The sequence below is a fragment of the Aulonocara sp. 'chitande type north' Nkhata Bay genome, linkage group LG16 (genome assembly GCF_057382095.1).
Source record: "Aulonocara sp. 'chitande type north' Nkhata Bay isolate Kocher_YH1m ecotype deep benthic linkage group LG16, A_spYH_male_GT1.1, whole genome shotgun sequence".
Classification (NCBI taxonomy): domain Eukaryota; kingdom Metazoa; phylum Chordata; class Actinopteri; order Cichliformes; family Cichlidae; genus Aulonocara; species Aulonocara sp. 'chitande type north' Nkhata Bay.
In genome coordinates, this window is record NC_141359.1 from 40,201,827 (window position 1) to 40,224,053 (window position 22,227).

At 43.3% G+C, this 22,227-nt stretch overlaps 1 protein-coding gene across 15 annotated transcripts in view; it reads right to left on the reverse strand.

Moving 5' to 3' along the window:
- stxbp5l (syntaxin binding protein 5L) overlaps positions 1-22,227 on the reverse strand; it is a 133,146-nt gene that overhangs the window by 61,640 nt on the left and 49,279 nt on the right. For all 15 annotated transcript variants that reach the window (XM_086266178.1, XM_086266182.1, XM_086266179.1 and 12 more), the window contains exons 3-4: positions 15,034-15,115; positions 6,712-6,812 (exon numbers count right to left, since the gene is read on the reverse strand). In XM_086266178.1, the coding sequence (XP_086122304.1) occupies positions 6,712-6,812; positions 15,034-15,115 (183 nt within the window). The remainder of the gene's footprint in view (positions 1-6,711; positions 6,813-15,033; positions 15,116-22,227) is intronic.

The following is a 22,227-nucleotide window of genomic DNA, read 5'->3' on the forward strand; positions in this document are numbered from 1 at the left end:
GGAGACTGCGGAGTCTCCAGGCCAGGACCAGCAGGCTGAAGGACAGCTTCATCCATCAGGCTGTCAGGAAGCTTAACTCCCTCCCGATTCTGCCCCCTCTCCCCTCTCTCCTCCACGGTCTCACTGAACTCTGTCACACACACACAAACACACACACTCTCTGACTCACTCACTGGCCTGCACCAGTTACCAGTCACTTTGTGGAGCATTGGACTGCCATTACCTCATAAGACTTTGTTGTTACACTTTCTCTTACCGTACATTACTAAATCTCCATTTGCACTATTTGCCTATTTGCACTACTCTGCCTGGTTTACACTCAATGTCACTTACCCATTATATTGTATATTGTATAGCTTTCTTGTTATATGTAAAATTGTATTTATTTAAATTTTTACTTTTTAATTATTTTACTTGCATTTTTTAAATCACTTTTATATTTAAATATATTTAAATGTTCATTTGCTATTTATCTAGGGATTGAAGAGTAACGCAATTTCTATTCTCCGTATGTCCTGTACATGTGGAAGAATCGACAAATAAAGTTGACTTTGACTTTGACTTGACTTTTGATATTCGCTTCAAGCTTAGCCTGGTCCATTCCAGAAACACCCACCATCATTCTGCACAAAACTTTACATTTGATGTATGAATTACTGAAAACTGTCCTGTCTGCTAAGACAGACAGCGTGGAGAGAAGGGGATGCGGACCTAAACGCAGACAAACGGAGGCGGATGTTAACAAAAAGCGAGCCTTTATTTAGGGCTGCAGCAAACATTACAAAACAAAAGGCAGGAAGGGAACTACCAAAAGCTAAAGATGAAACCTGGAAAAATGGCGGGAAGAACGGCAGAGGAAATGCAGACGATCCAGAAACAAACAGAGGAACAAACACACAGAGAGACAGCTGGGAGCGACCGCACAACGAGACCGGAGGAACGAAACCGACGAGACTCACGTAGCGCACGAGACTGTCAAAGTAAAACAGGAAACACGAGGAGGAGGAGCACACAGACCGGAAACGCACATCTATGACACACAACACTGTGTCGCCTACAATCAGCAAACCTGTGTGAACGTGCGTCTCCTGGAAACAGCCGATAACAAATATTTCATCTTTTTTTTAACTGTTCAGAATTTAATGTTTGGAAAAAACATTTTTTATTATTACTTTGATGTTTCAGGTGTTTTTCACGACCACATAAACACTTACACTCCTGCTGAATAACACATGATGTTATTGCACAAGAAAATAACTGTGATGCGAGGCTGCTTCTTCACCGTCTGGTTTTGTGAGCAGAGAACAAAGACCAGAGCAGTAAGTCACTCTCATGCTGATCACTGTGGAGCGGATCAGCCCAACAGCCACCCAGCAAGGCAGAATTATTAGACAGAAGACAAATGAGAGGGCAGGCGATTCAATAAGGATTTAAGGGGCTCGAGGAGATGATGATATTCAAACTGGCCTGGGGAAAGGTGGCAGAGGATTACACAGGCGTCTATTCCCACAACAAGCATTTAGGCTTCAGACGTCCAATTTGTACATTTCCTTGTTTAAAGAAGCATTTTATTCATCGTTATTACTTCGAATGGATACACAAACATCCATCCAAGAGCACAAATTCTGAAAAATGTTGACATTAAATGTTTAAATTGCTGTATTTTAAGAACCAGACCTGGAGTTTCACAGCGAGTCGTGATAGCGTCCCTGTGGACGCAGAGGAAGAAACTCCTTCTTTAGAAAAGCCTTTCAGCACTGAGTGCTTCAGTTTGAGATAATCGCTCGCATAAAAGACAAAGTGTGGAAGAAATGAGACGACCACAGGAAGTGGGAGGAGGCCCGTAGTGATGAATACAGATATATAAGGAAAATCAAAGCTTTTGTTTTAGCGGCACCATGCAGCATCATAATTATCGATCTGAATAAAGAAGAAAAGCATGACTTCAGCTGCTGGCAGAGCAGCAGCTCAAATAAATACTCCTAACGAAGGAAACGGATGCAGAGATTAATCAAATTGGTGACTTCATCTCAGGAACCAGTAACCTCGCCATCTGCTGTGCATGACCAGTGACCAGGACGTCAGGAATCCCACAGCGACTTCCTGTATCAGCAATAGGGCTGCCACGATTAGTCGACTAGTCACGATTACGTCGACTATCAAAATGGTCGACGACTAATTTAATAGTCGACGCGTCGTTTGAAGCTTTGTAAGATCCTGAAAGACGCAGGAATAAGTAGCAGGATTTAAGAGTGTAATAACGGACTGAAACAGAAGATGGCAGCACTGCATGTACAAGGATGCCAGCTGCCGTTAAACCCCGAAGAAGAAGCAGCTGTGTCCCAGAATTCATAGCGCAGCCCAGCTCAGTTTCCAACAATGGCGGCAGCTAGTTAGTTTTAATGTTACTCTTATTATTCTTTCTGGGTCACAAAATAAACGTTTAACATATTTTCAGGCTGGAATGTAGCTGTGTAAACCTCAAATATCTGCTCAGTTTATCAGGACACCGCATATTTTCAAAAGCGCTCCGACGTTTTCGGAGACGTCTGTTACCCACTAGCTCGATAGCTAGCCGGGGGCTAGGCTCACTAGAGCCGTGAGAACACCGGACTCCCCGCAAATCGTTTTCAAACCCACCGCCGTCTTTCGCTACTCAGGTTAAACATGATATATGAGTCACTTAGATAAATTAAAACTGTTATTGTTTGGCTTTTTTCAGTATTTTATTTGTTCCTGAGTAAATCGGTTTGGCTGAGATTAAAGTTATAGTTTTTACACAGCTGAATAAACGTCAAGCAGACAGCTGATTATCAGAAGTGTGAGATGCTCGAGAATTTACTCCGGTGTCCTGTTATATTTTAGATAGCAAGGAGTTTATTAAACTTCACCGAAACAATCTGCAAACTTCATTAAAGTTTAATAAACTATCATCTTGTCTTTATTTTTAGTTAGCACAGACCTTAAACACTTAAAGCTGTAAGCTAATGATAGTTATATAAGAGCAGATGCTGCTGGTGCAATAAGCTGTAGTTTTATGTCTAATGGATGATGATCTGATTAGTCGACTAATCGCAAAAATAATCGGTGACCAGTCGACTATCAAAATAATCGTTTGTGGCGGCCCTAATCAGCAAACACTCGTATTATTATTTTACTACGACGGCCGACAGTCATCACAGAGCGGGTCTCTCTGCTGAGTCATGCGTTATGTGATGAGGTATTAGGACACTGACTGTCAGAGGTGCAGCCTGGAGACACAGAGCTAAATGGAAAGGCAGCGCCTGTGATGGATGATGCACGATGCCCTTTTCTCCTTTTGTCTTACAGCGTGACTCGCTGCTCTTCCGCTGAGCGGTTCTGCCTCCTACCTTATCGCACCGACAGGCAGGTGAGACGCTGCTGAAAGAGGGTTTCAACACCTTTGAATCAAAGCATTACTCCTAACATTTAGCTCAGAGCCTGTGTGGGCAGACTGGCTGTATCGCGCACAGCTGCGAGGCTGTAAGACTCGTAGACTCTTATGCGATGACGCCAGCTGCAAAAATAGCTCAATCAGAGACTCCAAATGCGAGGATGGAATGATGTAAACATGATAAAATGATTAGAGTGGGTTAGATTACAGAAGCAGTGGCTTACAGTCAGCATCAGTGTAACCACAGCATCACTTTCTACATATTCAGCAGGCAGCAGCATCTCTCAGGCTGCAGGTAACATCCAGCCCCACCAACATCCATGAGCCTGATCTCATAAATAAACATAATAATGTTGAAGAACGCTTGTATATGTTCGGCCACAGCTACAAACAGGACGTGCAGAGTGAGTGTGCTGTGTTAACAGTGCAACATCACTCTGTAATAACACACGAGCACCTCCTCCCATGTCTGAGGCATCTAAGTGAAATCTGCTCACCTCCAGGCTCCTGCTTAAATAATCAGTTGTTAATATCTTTGCATTAAAACAAATACTTGTGTTGAGGCTCTGTTACAGGCACAAAGTCCTCTCCTGTCCTGTGTAACACACTGTTCACACTGCAGCGCTTCCTGGCTGTGTTATGATGTGCTGGCGACTCTGGCTCACAGCTCGTTGTTCTCCTGCTTCTTACGGGAAGTTTCAGCAGAGAGAAAACGGCCTCCATGACTCAGATGAAGCAAACAGAGTGAGTCTTACCTTCACTCGCCTGTATTAAGAGTGTAACCTGCCAGCAGCTGGATGAGAATGATGATTACATACAGTTACAGCGAGCACAGAGTTATGTTCACTAAATGTCCTCGCACAGAGAACAGGGAGGCTCGATGTTCAAAGCTATGAAAAGGAAACTTTTTCCTGCTGTAAATATTTAAGGACCTCATCTGTGGCATCGCACTCTCAACAGGCTCTGACCGTTTATCAATGTTTCTCCACTTGTTTAACGACTCAGACACCGTCAGAAACCACAGAGTTAGCTGAAGGTTACTGTGTGTATTTAAGCTGACGGAGCCAACGATCCTGACAGGACCGCAATATTATGTCTCTGGAATAAAGCATGCAGCAGCGGAGGTCCACCTACAGCGAGGACCAGAGATGGGCAGTAATGCTGTAATCCGATTACTTTTTTCAAGTAACGAGTAAAGTAAGGGATTACTATTGCAAAAACGGTAATTAGATTACAGTTACTTTCCCGTAGGAACGCTGCGTTACTGCGTTACTAAAACCGTGATTTTTTGCGAGAATGTGTCACGACAGTGACGTAAGCGAGTGCGACGTTCGTGACAACAGCTGTGTGCAGATCAACAATGGATCATATATCGAGTGCAGAGAGAGTGTGAGCGTGCAGCGTTTAAAGCGTGGAAGTACTGACCTTACTTTGAGTTTGATTCCATAAAAAGTGACAAAAACATTAGTGTCCGCTGTGCGTGGGAAGAAAACTTCTTTTTACAGCGAAAAAACCCCTAAACTTCCAACAAGCACCGAGTAGCTACGACGTAATGGGAAACTCACAGAGAAACTCGCGGATTCTTCCACTGACCGCTGCACACCTGCACCAGGGTAACCAGGGTGTAAATCGTGTTTTTAAAAAGTAACTAAGTAACTAAGTAATTACTTTTGAAAATAAGTAATCAGTAAAGTAACGGGATTACTTCTTTGGGGAAGTAATCAGTTACCGATTACTTTTTTCAAGTAACTTGACCAACACTGGCGTGGACACTGCAAACTTGAACACAGCAGCTGAGGTGCAGCAAAGGTTCATACTGATTCCTGCTCCCTTACAGCAGCAGCCTGCTCTTTCCCCCTGCAGACAGAAATGGCAGCCTGCAGGTATCAGAATAATCGAACGGTGCTACACTGAAGCGCCTGTGTCTGAACGTGCTCGGCTAAGCCGCTCACAGCATTTTGCCCATTTGGGTCACTCAGAGGCAGCGTTTGCATCAACTGAGTGACCCTTTGAGGTTTTCCTGAGGAGGAAACTGGGGGAAAAGTTTTTAAAACCAAGCATCAGCATCCAGAGGCCATTGTTTGGCATTAATGTTTAATGGCAGAGAGCAGAAAATGTGCTGCTGATGGGAAAAAGCAAAGAGCCAATAGACAGAAGGGGCTGAAAAATGGAAAAACAAACGAGCCGAGGATGGGAATCTCTTTCTCCATTCAGAAACCAACGAGCTGAGCCAGAAGTCAAGACACACAGAACACACTCAGCCTGCTTCAATGAACATAGGACTTGATCACATTTGTACCAGCTGGAGGAAACGTAGTCTGTACCAAGTAACGCCTGCTGGCTTTGACCTTCCTGCAGATAATCAGCCAGTATTGTCCAGTGTTGCAGGAGCTGCAGCTGGCGTCTCAGCCCTCTCTTTTCTGAGACTGGCACGAGGTGTCAAATATGGAAGCTGTACAGACACTGACACGCAATCAAGACATCGAGCAGGTACTGTTACACCCACATCACCCCCACCCCACCAGAACGATGACTTCTGAAACAGAAGAGGAGCAAAGACACCAGATTCAGCTCTCTGACTGCTGTTCGACCCAGGCCGTCATCAGCAATGTGTTTTTAAAGTGTTGCACAGGTGCAGAAGCCTGTTTGCTATAACCGTGTAAACACTGCTTCATGTGGTTTTCAGGGTTTAGGCGATCAAATGTGAAACGAGTCGGCTGTGGCAGGGGCGTGGTGTCGCGGGGCACGGGGGTCATCGGCTGAGGTGGAGCAGAGCTTTTAGCCAGCATCAGAGTTCTGTCCTACATCTGAACAACACTCTGCTTCTCCATCTTTAGGACGCAGCCAGCATGACCCCAGAGCGTGCAACAGATCCACTTTTCTGCAGGAGACATCGTGTCAGGTCACGTTTGGTGTAACGGACACATTTTCAGTTCAGTTGTGAAGAAAGCCAAAGTGGTAAGGCTGTTCCTCTAAGCACCCACACTCTGCTGTTTGGCTTTGGATACTGATGCCACAGCTGAGGCTGCTAACCAGCACATGCTTGCTGGGATGGGATGTAGCTACAGACCATCGGAGCCGCTCTGGGTGAGAAGGTGTCCACCTCTATGCCTCTGCTGTTTTTAGACGTAATGATACAACACAGAGTTAATAAATCATGATCCTCAGAGGAGGATCAGTGAGTTTGAAGTGTACACACAAACACTCAGCTCGAGCTGATTCGCTTACCAAAGGATGACATCATGAGGCCTATGTCCATCTTTTTATACAGATTTTATGTGCGAGTGTGTGCATACCTCTCTCTGTTAAACTTGAGTGAATGCAGGATGGCCGGCCGCCTCTGGCGCAGATTCCACAAGTGCAACGTGTCGTCTGCACAGGCTGAGACCAGCGCCCCCTGGAGGACAGAAAAGACACAGCCTGTAATCCTTCTGCACAGCAAGAACTGCTCATACACAGACTCTGCAGGGCAGTCATAATAAAGCCACTGCATGAACATGAGCCCATCTCCAAACATCTGCTTACTGTCCTCACACCTTCACATCTGGGCTCTGCATGAACCCAATCAGATATTTGTTTGTCCAACTTTCCACTGAAACACAGTCGCAGCATCACAGACAGAAGCAGGCAGTGGTGACCATAAGGTGGAGCATCGCCTTCATAGCACACATGATTTGATTTTCTCTATTTTTCAAAAATGACTCATAAATGTGATTTTCTCCACCAATTACAGCGAGACAATGAAAGCATTAAGAAAACTGTGAAAGCGTATCTGTGAGGATTAAAGGCCTTGACTTTTACAGGTTACAGCTACTACTGAGCCTGTACATGGAGAGAAATAATGAAAATAATCTTCTATGTTATTTCACGTCTCCCCGCCCCGCATGGAGAGACGGTATAAATATATTAGCCTCTTTTCTTTTTACATAATCTCACCGAGAGCTTTTCTTTGGATTGAAGTCGTTCGTGTCTTGCACATCATATAATTCCATCCCACTGGGATTAACACGGCCTCACACTGACTTGCTAATTGCCCATTAAATTGCACTTAGTTTTGCTCTGAAACAGCTTCCACAAGTGAAGATAATGTTTCCAATGTTTGCAACCTGACTACTTCTGCAATCACTGTTCTGGAATAATAATGTCCCTGTTAGAGTGGCACCGTTTCATTAAGTGAAAGTAAAATCAAAAGCATGTGTGCGCGCGCGTGTGCGTGTGTCGGTTCGTGCCATTATTTCTCTTAAATGATTCGAGTAACTGTTCAAAATCACGTCTGTCCTGATTCTTTCAGATCAGGCGGTTCTTTTGCTCTAACGTGAAACAATAATCTATGTGATGCACACGAGCTTCAGTTTCTTGCGTGTTAATGAGACGCTGAGTATTTGCTTATTTGTAGCTGGACTTTTTAAACTTGATTTAAATACTGTATTTTGTCTTTATATGGTAACATTGTTGCGTAAGATTAGTGACATTTAAACCCCAGTAAACCTGTGATTCAGTGCTCTGGCTGATTCTTAACACGGTCTGAAGCTTAAAGATTATTTTAACTATGCTGACTGAGACAGTGATGCCCCCCCCACTAATCACCCATCTCTCCCAGTATGCAGCAGAAAACACTGTAAGTACTGTACTGGTGGTTCAGCACAGCTGTGCTGTTTTTTCTGCACTGCATGTAATTTACTTTGTGTTCAGCTTTAAGCTTCTTTTTGTGATAAAAGCACCTCTAATGTTTTTTGTGCACGTTTTAAAAATGACATATTGCAGTTTGGATGTCTGCTGGTCCTGGGGAGGAAGGTGCAAAATCCTTTGCCATTGAGTGAGATTGTAATAAGTGTTTGCTGACTTAGCAGTGACCACAGTATGAATTCAGTGGATCAGCTGAGGTAATGGCTCTGTCACACAGTAGTAAAAATAGGACAGCAACCTCCCTGTGACTGGGAACAATGGGAACAATGGGAGGTTTCACTGCATTTTGTTGCAAGTCGTTGTGGATACCAGCTTTTGGCATGACCTGGAGTCAGCCCGTAGCAGTAAGTGCAAACTAAACTGGCTGTATTGTGGTTGTATTGCTTCTGTAACCTTTGAGTGCCTTTGTGTTTTTGTCGTTGCATCACCGGGAATGTCGAATTTGTGTTTCAAATCTACGCGGTTCTGGACGAACGCTGAATGTAAGTAGTTCATGTGAACTTCTGTGATGACAGCAGATCTTCTCTGGTCACAGTGAATCGAAACATCATCATCAACAAACTGCAGACTGACAGCAGACTGACTCGCTGCTGTTCCTTCTCTGTCTCGAGGCACTAAAGTTGTGAGAGGTCACAGATTTCATCCTCAAACATTTCAAAGGCAGCTAGACTGCAAGTCCACCGCACAGAGTTACAGTAACTCTGGTCGTGCTGCAGCCTCCTGACTGTAGTAACAAACCAACAGGGTGCTCAGTTTAACTCGACTCTGTCAGTTGATGCATTTTGATCCTTACATGCTGACAACAGGCACGTGTGATGTGCTTGGGTTTCACTGCAATGCAACATAGCACTGCTAGAGTTGCTCAACATCATGTTTCATGAACACTCCTGAAGAATCACTGCACTTCATAATTGTCAAAGGGCAGCAGGGAAGTTTTTCGAGCAGCCAAGAACGGAGAAGGCAGAGGAGGAGAGAGCAAAACAGAGTGAGGTGGAACAGCCGCTAATGAAGAAATCACTCCAGACGGGGAGAAGAGAGAAGCGAGGCAGACAGGGTGAAAGCCTGTCGTCAATTATCTTGATGTCTTGATGGCAACAAAGGGAAGATAACCAGGCACAAGTACAGTGAACGGCATGGGTGGAAATGAAAGCCGTGCCAAGAGAAATTACACAGAAAGACATCAGAACATCTCTTGGTGCACGTATCTCTACCTGTACTCAAAACCAGGTGAGGATGAGCCCCGTAGTCTAGATAGCAGCTCCTTTCAAAAAGCAAGAACAGAGACAAACAAAGGATCTGCTTAAATCCACCAGAACCTTTCATCTTTTGTCTGTCTGTATTGATCTGGTCAGTAGGAATGACTATTAAGACACTCATCACAGTACACACTAATCGTTCATTAACTAATCAATATCTAAGCCTCATCATGGCCTGACATTAATCAACACTTTTCAGAGGAACTCCCTGAAAAGTGAAAAAACAGAGCTGAACTCAGCAAACTGTGGAGCACGTTAAACCCGACGCCGTTCAGAGCAGCAGTGAGGGGAATAATGTTCGCTCACTTACAAAGAAATGAGCGGTGTCTGATTACAAATGTATTTTAATTTAAAGGAGTGAATATCAACCCCCACGTCACCGAGTAAAAGAAGCATTTCAGCCCAGTCACAATCGAGCTCTTTGGCGTCAGCTCGACCTGCTGTGTTTGGAGGAAGAGGAGCGAATGATGTGACTCGTACAACATCATCGTGGTTGGGGCTGCTTTTCTGAGACGCGTGACACAAAATGTTGGACCTGAGCCTCCCTCAGCCACAGTACTGAAGAGTGGTTATGGACGTGTTACCTGAGTCACTGACCCACTGCTTTGGTTTTACGATGTTCTGAAGCCTTACTTTCTGTATCTTGTATTTCCTAGTTTCTTAGTTAGTATTTGATCCTGTTCATGTCTTCCTCTCCCCCCCTCTCGTCTTTTGGATTAGTGCCGGCTGTGTTTCCCAGATGTTTCCTCTTTGCCCTGCTCCCCTCTTGTATTGAGGGTCTGATTCTTCCTCGTTCCCGGCCGTGTGTTCTGCCTGTTTAGTCTCATGTGTATTCTCAGCTTAGTTAGTTTTGTATTTCTGGCGTTCAGCAGTTTTGGGTCCGTTCCTGCTGCCACACACAGCAAACTTGACAGGATGGGTCTGTTAGTACGACAGTGACCCAAAACTCACCACCAGGGCAACAAAGGAGCGGCTAAAGAAGAAGCACATTGAGGTCATGGCGTGGCACGCCTCAGGCACACAGATAATCTGTGCAGGGAGCTGAAGCTCGGAGAGTTTCTGTACGGAGCAGTGAGCCTGATGACCAAAAACACGTCATCGTATTGTCTTTGGCTTTTTTATAAGATCGAATGATGACAGATACACGTTAACACTGGTTCAAGTAAATCAAGCTACCAAAGTGCGAAGACAACCTTGGAGACCTCTGCTACTGACCCGTTCATAACATGACTGAAGTCTGTGTGCTGTGAAGCAGAGAAGAAGAAATGAGGGGTGACTCCAGAATTCAGCACATTGCTGTACGTTTACACCTAAACACAAAACCACGCGTCGCGTTCGGTCCCTGCTCAGCTCAATAATCGCCTTTTTCTTACATTAGCACTCTGCTCTCTTTGCCCCGACTCCGGCACCAAACCAGCCTCTTTACATGTTTTATTCATTAAACATAATAATGAATTCAGAATAGAGAAACGCACACATTAATTAGCCCATTCATACCCTCCACTGACAGTGCCACCAAATAATAATCTATAAATATTTTTGCTCATCAAATACGAAGCGAGAGGCCGAGGATGGTACGAAATTACTAAGTAATAAAAGACACGACGTGTGTGGGGGTTTGTGTGCTAGAGGACAAAGACGCTCTTCGTGCATGCAGCGCTCTCGAGTACCTGAGAAGTGGCCTCGTTTGTGGGTTGGTGCTGCGTGTCTAATGGGGAGAAGTCATTACAAGATCAGGTCTGAATGCACGAGCCAACCAGGGCAGCCCACGCACCGAGTCCACGAGAGGGTTCTGACATGGAGCACTGCTATTATCCACTCTGTCAAGCGATGGGAGGACCTGCAGTCAGTGAGGGAGCATTAACATAGAGTGCGTGCTACACCATGCAAACATATTTATGAGCAAAAATTCATTTCTGAATCCCGCTGAAGACGAAGAAACCTGGTGGATTTCAGCTGGTTGGGGACAAAAAGTAACTGCACGATTAAAACATATATCTGGATGATTTTAACGTCAGTGAGGAGTCAGCTGATTCACTCTGGTTTTGGTCTTCTGTGTGTGAAGTGCTGCCTATGAGCTTTGCAGCATTTGAGTGATTCTGCCTCTGACAGATGATGGGCTTTAACGTGGATCACGAGCACTGATCTTTCTCCATCCCCGTCTCTTCCCATCGTTCTGCTATAATTTCATCTTGTTTTAGCTGATAAAAAACTGTGTCTGCTGTCTTCTAGGAACATGTGATCCGTCCTTCAATCTTGCTGGTCTGCATCTTAAAGTAACTCATCTGTATTTACAGTCCTGAAAGCGTCCTCTGTGGATTCAGGATGTTGTCAAGAGCACTGATACTTACAAATATTCACGAACACTATATATATATATTTAAAAAGCCCCCACTCGCCCCTGCAGGCGGTTTATCCTTCAAGCTCGGGTCCTCTTCCAGAGGCCTGGGAGCTTGATGATCCTGCGCAGTATCTCTGCTGGTCCTAGGACTGCGCTCTGCCGGACAGAGATCTCCGATGTTGTTGGAGACTGGGGAGCATGCTTTTTTTATTTTGTGCCCCATTTTTGTGGAACAACCTCCCTCAAGATATTAGGCAGGCTGCTCTGTGGAGGTTTTAAAGCTAAGTTAAAGACTTACATGTTCACCATATCTTATGTGTCTTTAAATTGTTGTCAGCGTTTAAATTGTATTGCTTTTATTTATTTATCTTCAAATAACTGTTCAGCACTTTGTTTGATAGCGCTTTATAAATAAAGTTGTTGTTAATAATGATAATAATGGATCGCATTTATATAGCGCTTTTCTGTTGTTGTTTTTGTTGTTATTGTTGTTGCTGTTCCCAGGACTGCGCTCTTCTGGACAGAGATCTCCGATGTTGTTCCCGGGATCTGCTGGAGCCACTCGCTTAGCTCGGGAGTCACCGCACCTAGTGCTCCGATTACCACGGGGACCACCGTCACCTTCACCCTCCACATCTTCTCGAGCCCTTGGTACTCCTCCAGCTTCTCGTGTTCCCTCTTCCTGATGTCGTTGTTATTCAGTATCACTACATCGATCACTACGGCCGTCTTCCTCTGCTTGTCTACCACCACTATGTCGGTTGGTTAGCCACCACCATTTAGTCCGTCTGTATCTGGAAGTCCCACAGGATCTTAGCTTGGTCATTCTCCACCACCCTTGGGGGCGTGTCCTATTTTAACCTCTGGACTTCCATTTTTTTGTTACATATAACTAACTATGACTATAGATGGTTTATATAAAGCTGAGGGTCCATGCTTCAGCACTTCAGTCTCCTTTTGGTCCCTCTGTTCTATATTAGTGTTGGACAGAGACAGAATTACTATTCAAATACTTATCGAACCATTTTTTAAAACACACACACACACACACACACACACACACACACTTCATGCTTTTAAAAATCCACTAATATGACAAGATACACTTGAACCCACACACTGCTGTAACGTGCTCTCAGCTACACTCTTACACTATTACAAAAACATTTGGGTGCTTAAACACACACACACACACACACACACACACACACACACACACACACACACACACACACACAACCTGTCTATACCTGTAACACAGAAACACACATAACCCTCTTCAGGCTCATCCACCTCCATTTGCCTCAGACACATCACAGGTAGGCCAGTGAGTGATGGAGAAGTGGGCTGAAACAGCCAGTGGGCTTAAAAAGAAAAACACAGAGGAAAGAAAAAGACGAGAGGAAAAGAGATTACAGCAGAATAAAGCAGAAGATCGATGAGAGACGGCTTTACGTTTGAGACCTGTGTCAACCTTCTGCTCTTGTAACCATCGTGAAATCCTCTTCCCCCGGTACAGCGTCAGTATTTTGTTAGAAAGTACAGCAATAAACTGCTGTTAAAGTCCTAAAATGCACAGTATGACACAGCACTGTCACGTGTAAGCCCACACCACAGTTTGTCAGGGTGGAAAAGAAGAGGAGAGAATAAAAACCACATCGGTGTAACTAAGCACTGCTCACAATGATCCTTCATTTAAAACAGTGACATGTGCAGTGTTTTGGCTGCTGCCACTCAAAGATCAGTTAACTGAGAGTTAATCATGTTTACTTATAAATGTCACGACCATCAGCCTGCAAATGAATTCAACTAAATCTTCATTTACACAATTGTAAAATGCACACTATGCATAAAGTATAATATGACTGGTTGTTATATGGTATTAAAGCTTCCATTGTAAAAGATCATCATACACTGCAGTGTTGAAGTCTTCTGCTGACACAAAGCTTTCCAGAAATCCTGCCTGCATCAGATGCTCCGTGAACAGTTGAGCGTGTGTGGCCCTTATAAAGGTCCAGTCAACCAAACACTGTGTGAGAAAACACAGTGTGGTGACGAGAGATGGGCAGTAGCGCGTTACTGTAATCCCATTACTTTTTTCAAGTAACAAGTAAAGTAAGGGATTACTATTGCAAAAACGGTAATTAGATTACCGTTACTTTCCCGTAGGAACGCTGCGTTACTGCGTTACTAAAACCGTGATTCTTTTGCGAGAATGTCTCATGACAGTGACGTAAGCGAGTGCGCCGTTCGTGACAACAGCTGTGTGCAGATCAACAATGGATCATATATCGAGTGCAGAGAGAGTATGAGCGTGCAGCGTTTAAAGCGTGGAAGTACTGACCTTACTTTGAGTTTGATTCCATAAAAAGTGACAAAAACATTAGTGTCCGCTGTGCGTGGGAAGAAAACTTCTTTTTACAGCGAAAAAACCCCTAAACTTCCAACAAGCACCGAGTAGCTACGACGTAATGGGAAACTCAGAGAAACTCGCAGATTCTTCCACTGACCGCGGCACACCTGCACCAGGGTAAACCTCCGCCTGACCCACTCCTGCTTTACAGGTGAAAATAGAGCAACAGGACCGCTGAGTCTTTGACTTTATTTATTTTCTGCTGTGTTTTACTTGCATCTATTTGAAAGACTGAGTGTAAACACAAAAAATATTTTATTTTATGTGCTGGAATGTGCAGAAAATAGGTTTAAATGTTAAACTAATTTCTTCAAGTCAGAGAATGTTGCAGATAATTAAATGTTTGCTTGATGCATAAAGTTAAAAGATTAAAACTAATAAAACGAGTTTTAAAAAGAGACTTTTCCATTTGATTACATTTTGTATGATGGATTATGCAGAAAAAGTAGAATTGGGCTGAAAGATCCATCGCTTTATCACCTCTTCAGGTTGTAAATCGTGTTTTTAAAAAGTAACTAAGTAACTAAGTAACTAATTACTTTTGAAAATAAGTAATCAGTAAAGTAACTGGATTACTTTTTGGGGGAAGTAATCAGTAATTAGTTACTGATTACTTTTTTCAAGTAACTTGACCAACACTGCTGATGAGACCGGAGCTTTACACTCTTATTGTGACTTTATTTCATTATCAATGAATCCCATAATAAAGGAAACCCAACCTAGCTACCATGCTAACAATCTCCGGGGTAGTTAAAGGTGATTGTTATCACCACCGTCATCGCTTCATTGTTAGTTCTACTGAAGAACTAAAAACGTTTCGTAATCATCATTATAGCTACAAAGTTATAACTTGTTATTAGCACAGCTCCGGGTTTCCAAATATTATAAAAAGAACTAAAAAGCCTCAAAGATTGTGGCTTACCTCATTGATGAGAAACTGCAGCTGAAGAACAGCAGCTCCGCTCTCATGCTGACAGTAGCAGTCCACCCCAGGTCGGCCCAGTCTGGTGACACCACAGAGTCAAGGAAGAGCACCGAGTTTCTGTGGGTGTGCAGTGAGTGCAGGCAGACAGGACATCCAATCAGTACATAAGCATGGAGCAGATATGATGATGAGCCAAACCTTCAGGTTTATTTACAGACACAACAACAGCACACGTCCAGGTTTAACTGCTGCGCTGCTGCACAGTCTGAGGTGCAACACAGAATAAAGGGCTTCAGGCTGACAGTAGCCTCTGTTCCTGGTGGTGTGTGTGCAGTGTGAAACTGTTGTTTTGTTGTTTACTTGAAAACGTATCTAAAGGAAACGTGGCTGCACAGCAGCTGAACGACAGAACATCACCACAGCACAGGCAGATGGAGCAACGTCAGATCCAGTTATACGGGACGACTGGATGTGAACGAAGACGTGCACTGTAATCTCTGCTGGCTGCTGACAAACTGTACCTCTCTCACCTTGGAGCACCCAGGTTCATAGGGAAACAACATTCAGAAACAGTGTTTTTATCAGTGTGTGGTGCCGGCGATGCATCATAAAAAGACGCCGTTCAGCGTCTTCATGCTGTCAGAAATAACCCTGTCGAGCCCATTATTATTATTTTTAGCAGTTTTTCTTAGAAAGCACTTCTCCTGTGTGAGCTAGTTAGTTAACAGTTGGTATAACGATCGGGTACAACATTACTGTTTCCTTGCAGCTTGTTTAGGAAACAGGTACGCTCACCAGAGGAAGTCAAATCCCCGAGAACATCCTTCAAAGCAGGTGGAAACCAGCAGGAGGCAGAAATGACACAACGTGGAAACAGAGCCAGTTGGATGAGAACTACAAGCAGTTATTCAATCACTACAGTTTGTTCAGTTTGTGCGCTGTGTTGCCAGCATGTGTCAGCACACCGCAGTGCAGCTGAGAAACAAGCAGCCCTGCAACGACTCTCATACGTCTGGTTATTATAAAGCAGGCATGCAGCCAGAGCCACGACTGTCCTTCTTATCAAGCAAGAACTGAAAACAAAGAATCTATTGGACAAAATATTTACTGCTGAAGTTTGAGTCAGCGGAGAGGTTTTCACCTTTTCTACCAACAAAGCTCGTTTGCATTTTCTCTGCTGCACGCAGCGTTAGCTCTGCTGCGATTTCACGAGCACATGAGCTGTAATGTCTCTTTACAAAACCTGTGCTATGATGTGCCCGGCTATTTTGCTCTACCCTTCTCCCTAAAGAGATTTCTGTCCACCTCGTTTAGCGTCAGTGGCTGCCCATGACACCTCGCAAACAGCTCGGGGCAAGGTGATCGTCTGAGCCATAATCAAATATGTGTTCATCTGGTTAACAGCACAGCGAAAAAAAGAAAATGACAGTATGTGTAAACGCTGTGAGTGGAAAGAGCGATCAGAGATACGGGTTCAGTATTAATGAAACCCAGAGAGAGGAATCAGAGAGCAGGAGACTGAAGAACGATTTAATGTGCACAAGGAAGAAAAGCAGACTTAATTACGCTTATTTCAGCAGATCCAGTTATAAATCCTTCAGTTACCAGTAACAACATCCACACGTGGCTTTGGGATAACGCTTCAGCTGGCAGACGTACTGATAGCATGCACAGATGTCCTCTGAAAGCAGCAGGGCAGAACCACCCAGACAGTCCCTCTATACAGACTCATCTACAGCAGCAGCCGTGGAGCCGATACGGCGAATCGTTGAACCAGGCAGCAGAAATCAGCTGCACTGGGAAGGAAAGACTCGGTTTATGGTTCAAAAGGCCGGCTGTGGCTTTGGGCTGAAGCCAACTTTAGTTATGAACATTTACTTACTCTATACATGCGTGCAACAGCCTTATATAGAAAACTAGCATATATGCTAACATTTGAGGTATTGTTGTCTGTAAAACCTTAGTACCAGAATATTTAGGTTCCTGTGATTATCAGTGACAATAATCACAAACACTGTTTATTAAAACATTAAAGGTTTCTTATAGTGTGTTAAGAAACGTATGAGTTGGACCACAGAGTGTTTTTATGAGCGTCTGGTGCCAGCGAGTGGATTTGAGGATGGCTGGTTATGGTCAAAGTCAGCTCGATTACTGTTCATACAAAATGCTATTTAATTATCATAATTGGCCCTGCCAGTATCTCTGTATTACATATTCTGTCTTTCATGCACGTTGCAATCAGGCGCAGATTTGTAAAATGCTTCACTGTCCGTTTTAATTTATCAGATTAACGGTTTGATGAGACACCGTGGCAGACGTCCAACATGATGCAGAGGACGCGTCACAAAACTGTGACCTTGACTAACCAGCGGGTGCTGTGTGTGTGTGTGTGTGTGTGTGTGTGTGTGTGTGTGTGTGAGATTTATATTGTTATAGCATGTATGCATAAAGAGCTGAGCTGTTCCTGAATGATAAACTGACTGTGCTTTTACTTTGGTGGGACAAAGTATTTGCCCACTTCCTCATTTCTTATGTTTTTGTGATATTTGTTGCAGTCACATGTTCCAGAACAACAAATATCTGTCAAAGAGAACCGGAGTAAATACAAAATGCTTTTTCATTTATTAGGGGAACACAGTACCTATACCAACCTACCTGACCCGTGTTTAAATGTGACGTAAGCTGAGTTCAGTGTCACCGCAGTCGGGTCTGATTACTACCTGATCTGCTGAAGGGAGAAATCACATGCCTGAGACGTTAAGTAGGCGAAAGGAGCTAAAAACACTCAGCACATGATGCCAGGATGTAAAGAACCTGGAGAACAGCCGAGGAACAAAGCCACTGTAAAAGTCATATTTCTGTCTTACATTAAAACTTGTCAAATGACCACAATAAGAAGAAGAACCAAAGACTTCACAGCACTGTTCGCTCACATGTTACTAATGAAATTATAAAGTTCATGTCAGGTTAGGACGGGTCTATAAAAACAGCTTTAAAGGCGTTTAGCAGCAGATATTGTAGCTTCTCTGTCGTCGCGTCCAATCAATGGACCTCTATCACTAAAGGAAAGAAGACAGAAAAGACGAAATAGCAAAAACTTTAAGCTTTCTTGAGCCTTTTGTGCTCGTGCACCCACACCGAGCCGCCAAACCTAAAAGAAAAATCTATCCTGTGACCTATGGAGATCCATGGAGCACAGAGAACAGGCCCCTCGCACAAACCAGTCGATATGGACTGTTTCTCCTTTGAATTCCCACACAGCGGGTGACTCCCAGCATTAAAGGCTTAAATGACAATAACTCAGAGGAGGGAGGCTGCCTGTGAGTGTGTTGGTGTGCGTCAGTTAGCGAGTTGTGTTAAAGAAGCCTGCACTGGTGTAATGTTCTGTGTCAGGACACTTTATATTATTATAAAACATCTATTAAACGTTTGACACAGGCTAGCTCAGTGGCAGTGATGCTAACATATGTTATATGTAGAATGTTCATTTTAGATATACTGTAACATATGACCTGTAACATATGAACTGTAACATATGAACTGTAACATATGAACCGTAACATATGACCTGTAACATATGAACTGTAACATATGAACTGTAACATATGACCTGTAACATATGACCTGTAACATATGACCTGTAACATATGAACTGTAACATATGACCTGTAACATATGAACCGTAACATATGACCTGTAACATATGAACTGTAACATATGAACTGTAACATATGAACCGTAACATATGACCTGTAACATATGAACTGTAACATATGACCTGTAACATATGACCTGTAACATATGAACTGTAACATATGACCTGTAACATATGAACCGTAACATATGACCTGTAACATATGAACTGTAACATATGAACTGTAACATATGAACCGTAACATATGACCTGTAACATATGAACTGTAACATATGACCTGTAACATATGAACTGTAACATATGAACTGTAACATATGACCTGTAACATATGACCTGTAACATATGACCTGTAACATATGAACTGTAACATATGACCTGTAACATATGAACTGTAACATATGACCTGTAACATATGACCTGTAACATATGACCTGTAACATATGAACTGTAACATATGAACTGTAACATATGACCTGTAACATATGAACTGTAACATATGACCTGTAACATATGACCTGTAACATATGAACCGTAACATATGACCTGTAACATATGAACTGTAACATATGAACTGTAACATATGAACCGTAACATATGAACTGTAACATATGAACTGTAACATATGACCTGTAACATATGACCTGTAACATATGAACTGTAACATATGACCTGTAACATATGAACCGTAACATATGACCTGTAACATATGAACTGTAACATATGAACTGTAACATATGAACTGTAACATATGACCTGTAACATATGAACTGTAACATATGACCTGTAACATATGAACTGTAACATATGAATGTGCAGAGACGATGTGCGTGTACGCTGGTTTCTGAAGGTGAGGAACAGCAGCAGAGCAGCTCTGTGGCTACACGGGTGTAAACTGTGTCGATGCAATGATCACGCTCTGTGTGTGTGTGTGTGTGTGTGTGTGTGTGCGTGATTCAGGAGCTGACTTGAAAGGGAATGGTAGACTTAAATCATCTCTGTGTCAGTCTGCATCTTTCTCTCCCTGACAGGCGAGTCTTTGTACAGATCACATTCAAATTCACATCACACTCAAGGGCGCATCAAAACACACAAGATTCTGTCAAAACACAAAGCTCATGTGAAGGTGAAGTCGCCTACATCCATAAGAAGACAACGCTGTGCTGCTGCCAGCCAACAGGACAGAACGGCAGCGAGTTTTTGTTGATCGTGTTTGTCTCTAAAACCAATGAGTGGAAGAAAATGTGTCGTGAATTTAAGTTCGTTTGTGATGCTCGGGTTGCCTCTGAAAAAGGATGGAGGTAAACAGAGTAAACATGTTTACCTCCAGGTGTACAGCACGTTCCCATCCCAAGAGGAGACATTCCCATTTTTAGGTTTTCAGATTTCTTAACACCGTATCTGCGATGGATCTGACCTGGGGTACCTCTCACCAGTAAGATGGGGCATATCCCAGCTCGCTGGATCAGGTGGGTGCAGCCGCCCACTTGGCTGAGGGTGTGGGCCGTAGAGCTGTACCCCTCTAACTCTTGCTTTAGTATTCATTTCACCGACAGACCTACAAGGATGCCGGGTTTTCCGTGAGTTAAATTCTATTATCATTTCATAAGCATCTTACCGATAATTATGTGTCTGTGTCCCTCCCACACACGGAGCAGGAGCAGCTAGCAAACATTAGCACTTCGTCGCTCATGTGCTTAAATCTGCCTCCAAAAACAAGATGGCGATAACTCTACAGCAGAGGATGATGGCTGAATATGTTCATGATGTACTCTGACACTTTATTAAGTACACATTGCTAATACTGAGTTGGTACTAAGACATCTGAACTGCTTTAAGTAATAATTTGACAGCACATATTAACATTTAACTTCTACATATGAAAAATAATCTTAACTGATGTGTTTTTGGATATTTGCTTTTATGCTGTGGTCCAAACACAGAGGCTTTTTGTCTTTAGATGTTTTATTCTATATATTATTTCTGTTGGCACACCATCATTTTCATTATTGTTCTAACTGTACCTCAGCTCTCAGTCATGTTTGGTCCTGATGTTTGAATATTCAGGTTTCAAAGGTAACATTATTATTATTAGTAGTATTAAAATGATAAAATCATGTATTATTTGTCTAGCGCTTGCTTCTAAACTGGTGGTTGGTATTACTTTAGCAAAGATTAGCTATATTCAAACAGAAAAGGTGTTGTATGAGAGGCTTTGAGATGCACTTAACAGAAACGAGTGTTTTTAGATAACAGCACCTGTAAGGAGGCTAAAACAAGGTTAGCTTACAATTTTCAGTAAATTATTACCAACTCTCCCTGCTGTGTGCAAACAAGAAAATTAGTTCAGAGCTGCACACAATAGGCTCCAATCACACACATGTGTTTATCTCAGCAGGAACGGCAACACTTATATCAAGTCTACTGTGAGGAGGAAACAGTGTTTGCTTCCCAGCAGCAGGACGTTGTGCTGCAGGAGAGACGAGAAGATCTGAATTTAACTGATTTGAACTTGAAACATTTCTCCGTGTTCTGCTTTAACGTCTCTGCATCATTTTTTCAGGATCTTTTCAAACACTTCACAAATATTTCCAGTCCTCGGAATCAGTTCACGTCTTTGGCATCGTGACGTGAAATTGGAGTTTCTGGGATGCAGAAAGATCTGCTCCAATGAGCACCGCGGGAGGACTAATGATTAGCCAATCAGCACCGTGGGTGAGCGGTTATCATTAGTTGTCATGCTGTGCACTGGAACCTAGGCGTAATAATAAAAAAGGGAGATGGTTGTTGTTGGAGTCAAATTGTTAAATGTTGTCATTGTGTTACTTAAATTTGTAAGTCTTAGTTCAAGCAGCAGACATTCCTCTGTCTCTGAGCATCTCCAGCCTGCTGGACGCTGGGGGAGGCTGCAGCGTGTTATTACAGGGACGCACACACACTCTCGCACATGCATACACACACATGCACACACATAGTGCCTTATCTTTTGTGACCATAGGGTCACAATGGGAGGTGCTTGTGTGTACTGTAACTGTTTTCAATAAAAGGCGGCAAGCGGAGGCCGGAGTCGAGGTCGTCTGTGGTTGGACTTAGAGTGTGAGACACCGACCGGCCGCCATTGCTAGCAAGTAAAACCGTTCCGTCATTGTTTTGCTTTCTTCATGAGGAATAAGTCTCTAAACCAGCGGAGCCTGTGGAAGCGCAGCCCCAACAGCTGGGTTACAACAACAACCTTATCGACTGATATGTAGTCTCAATACTGACTACTGGACACTTTATTAGGTACACTTTGCTTTTTCTGGGATGGACACTCTTTTCCCCTCAGAGCTGCCACTTTGGGGCATCGATCCAACGCTGTGCCGGAAACATTCCTCAGAGATTTTAATCCATGTTGATGTGACAGCTTCGTACTATTCCACCGAATCCCAAAGATGCTCCGTGGGAGATCTGATAACTGTGGAGGCTGCGAGCTCGCGTTCAAGAAACCAGATTATTTGAGCACCATGTGAAAAACAATATCCACCACATTATTACACCAT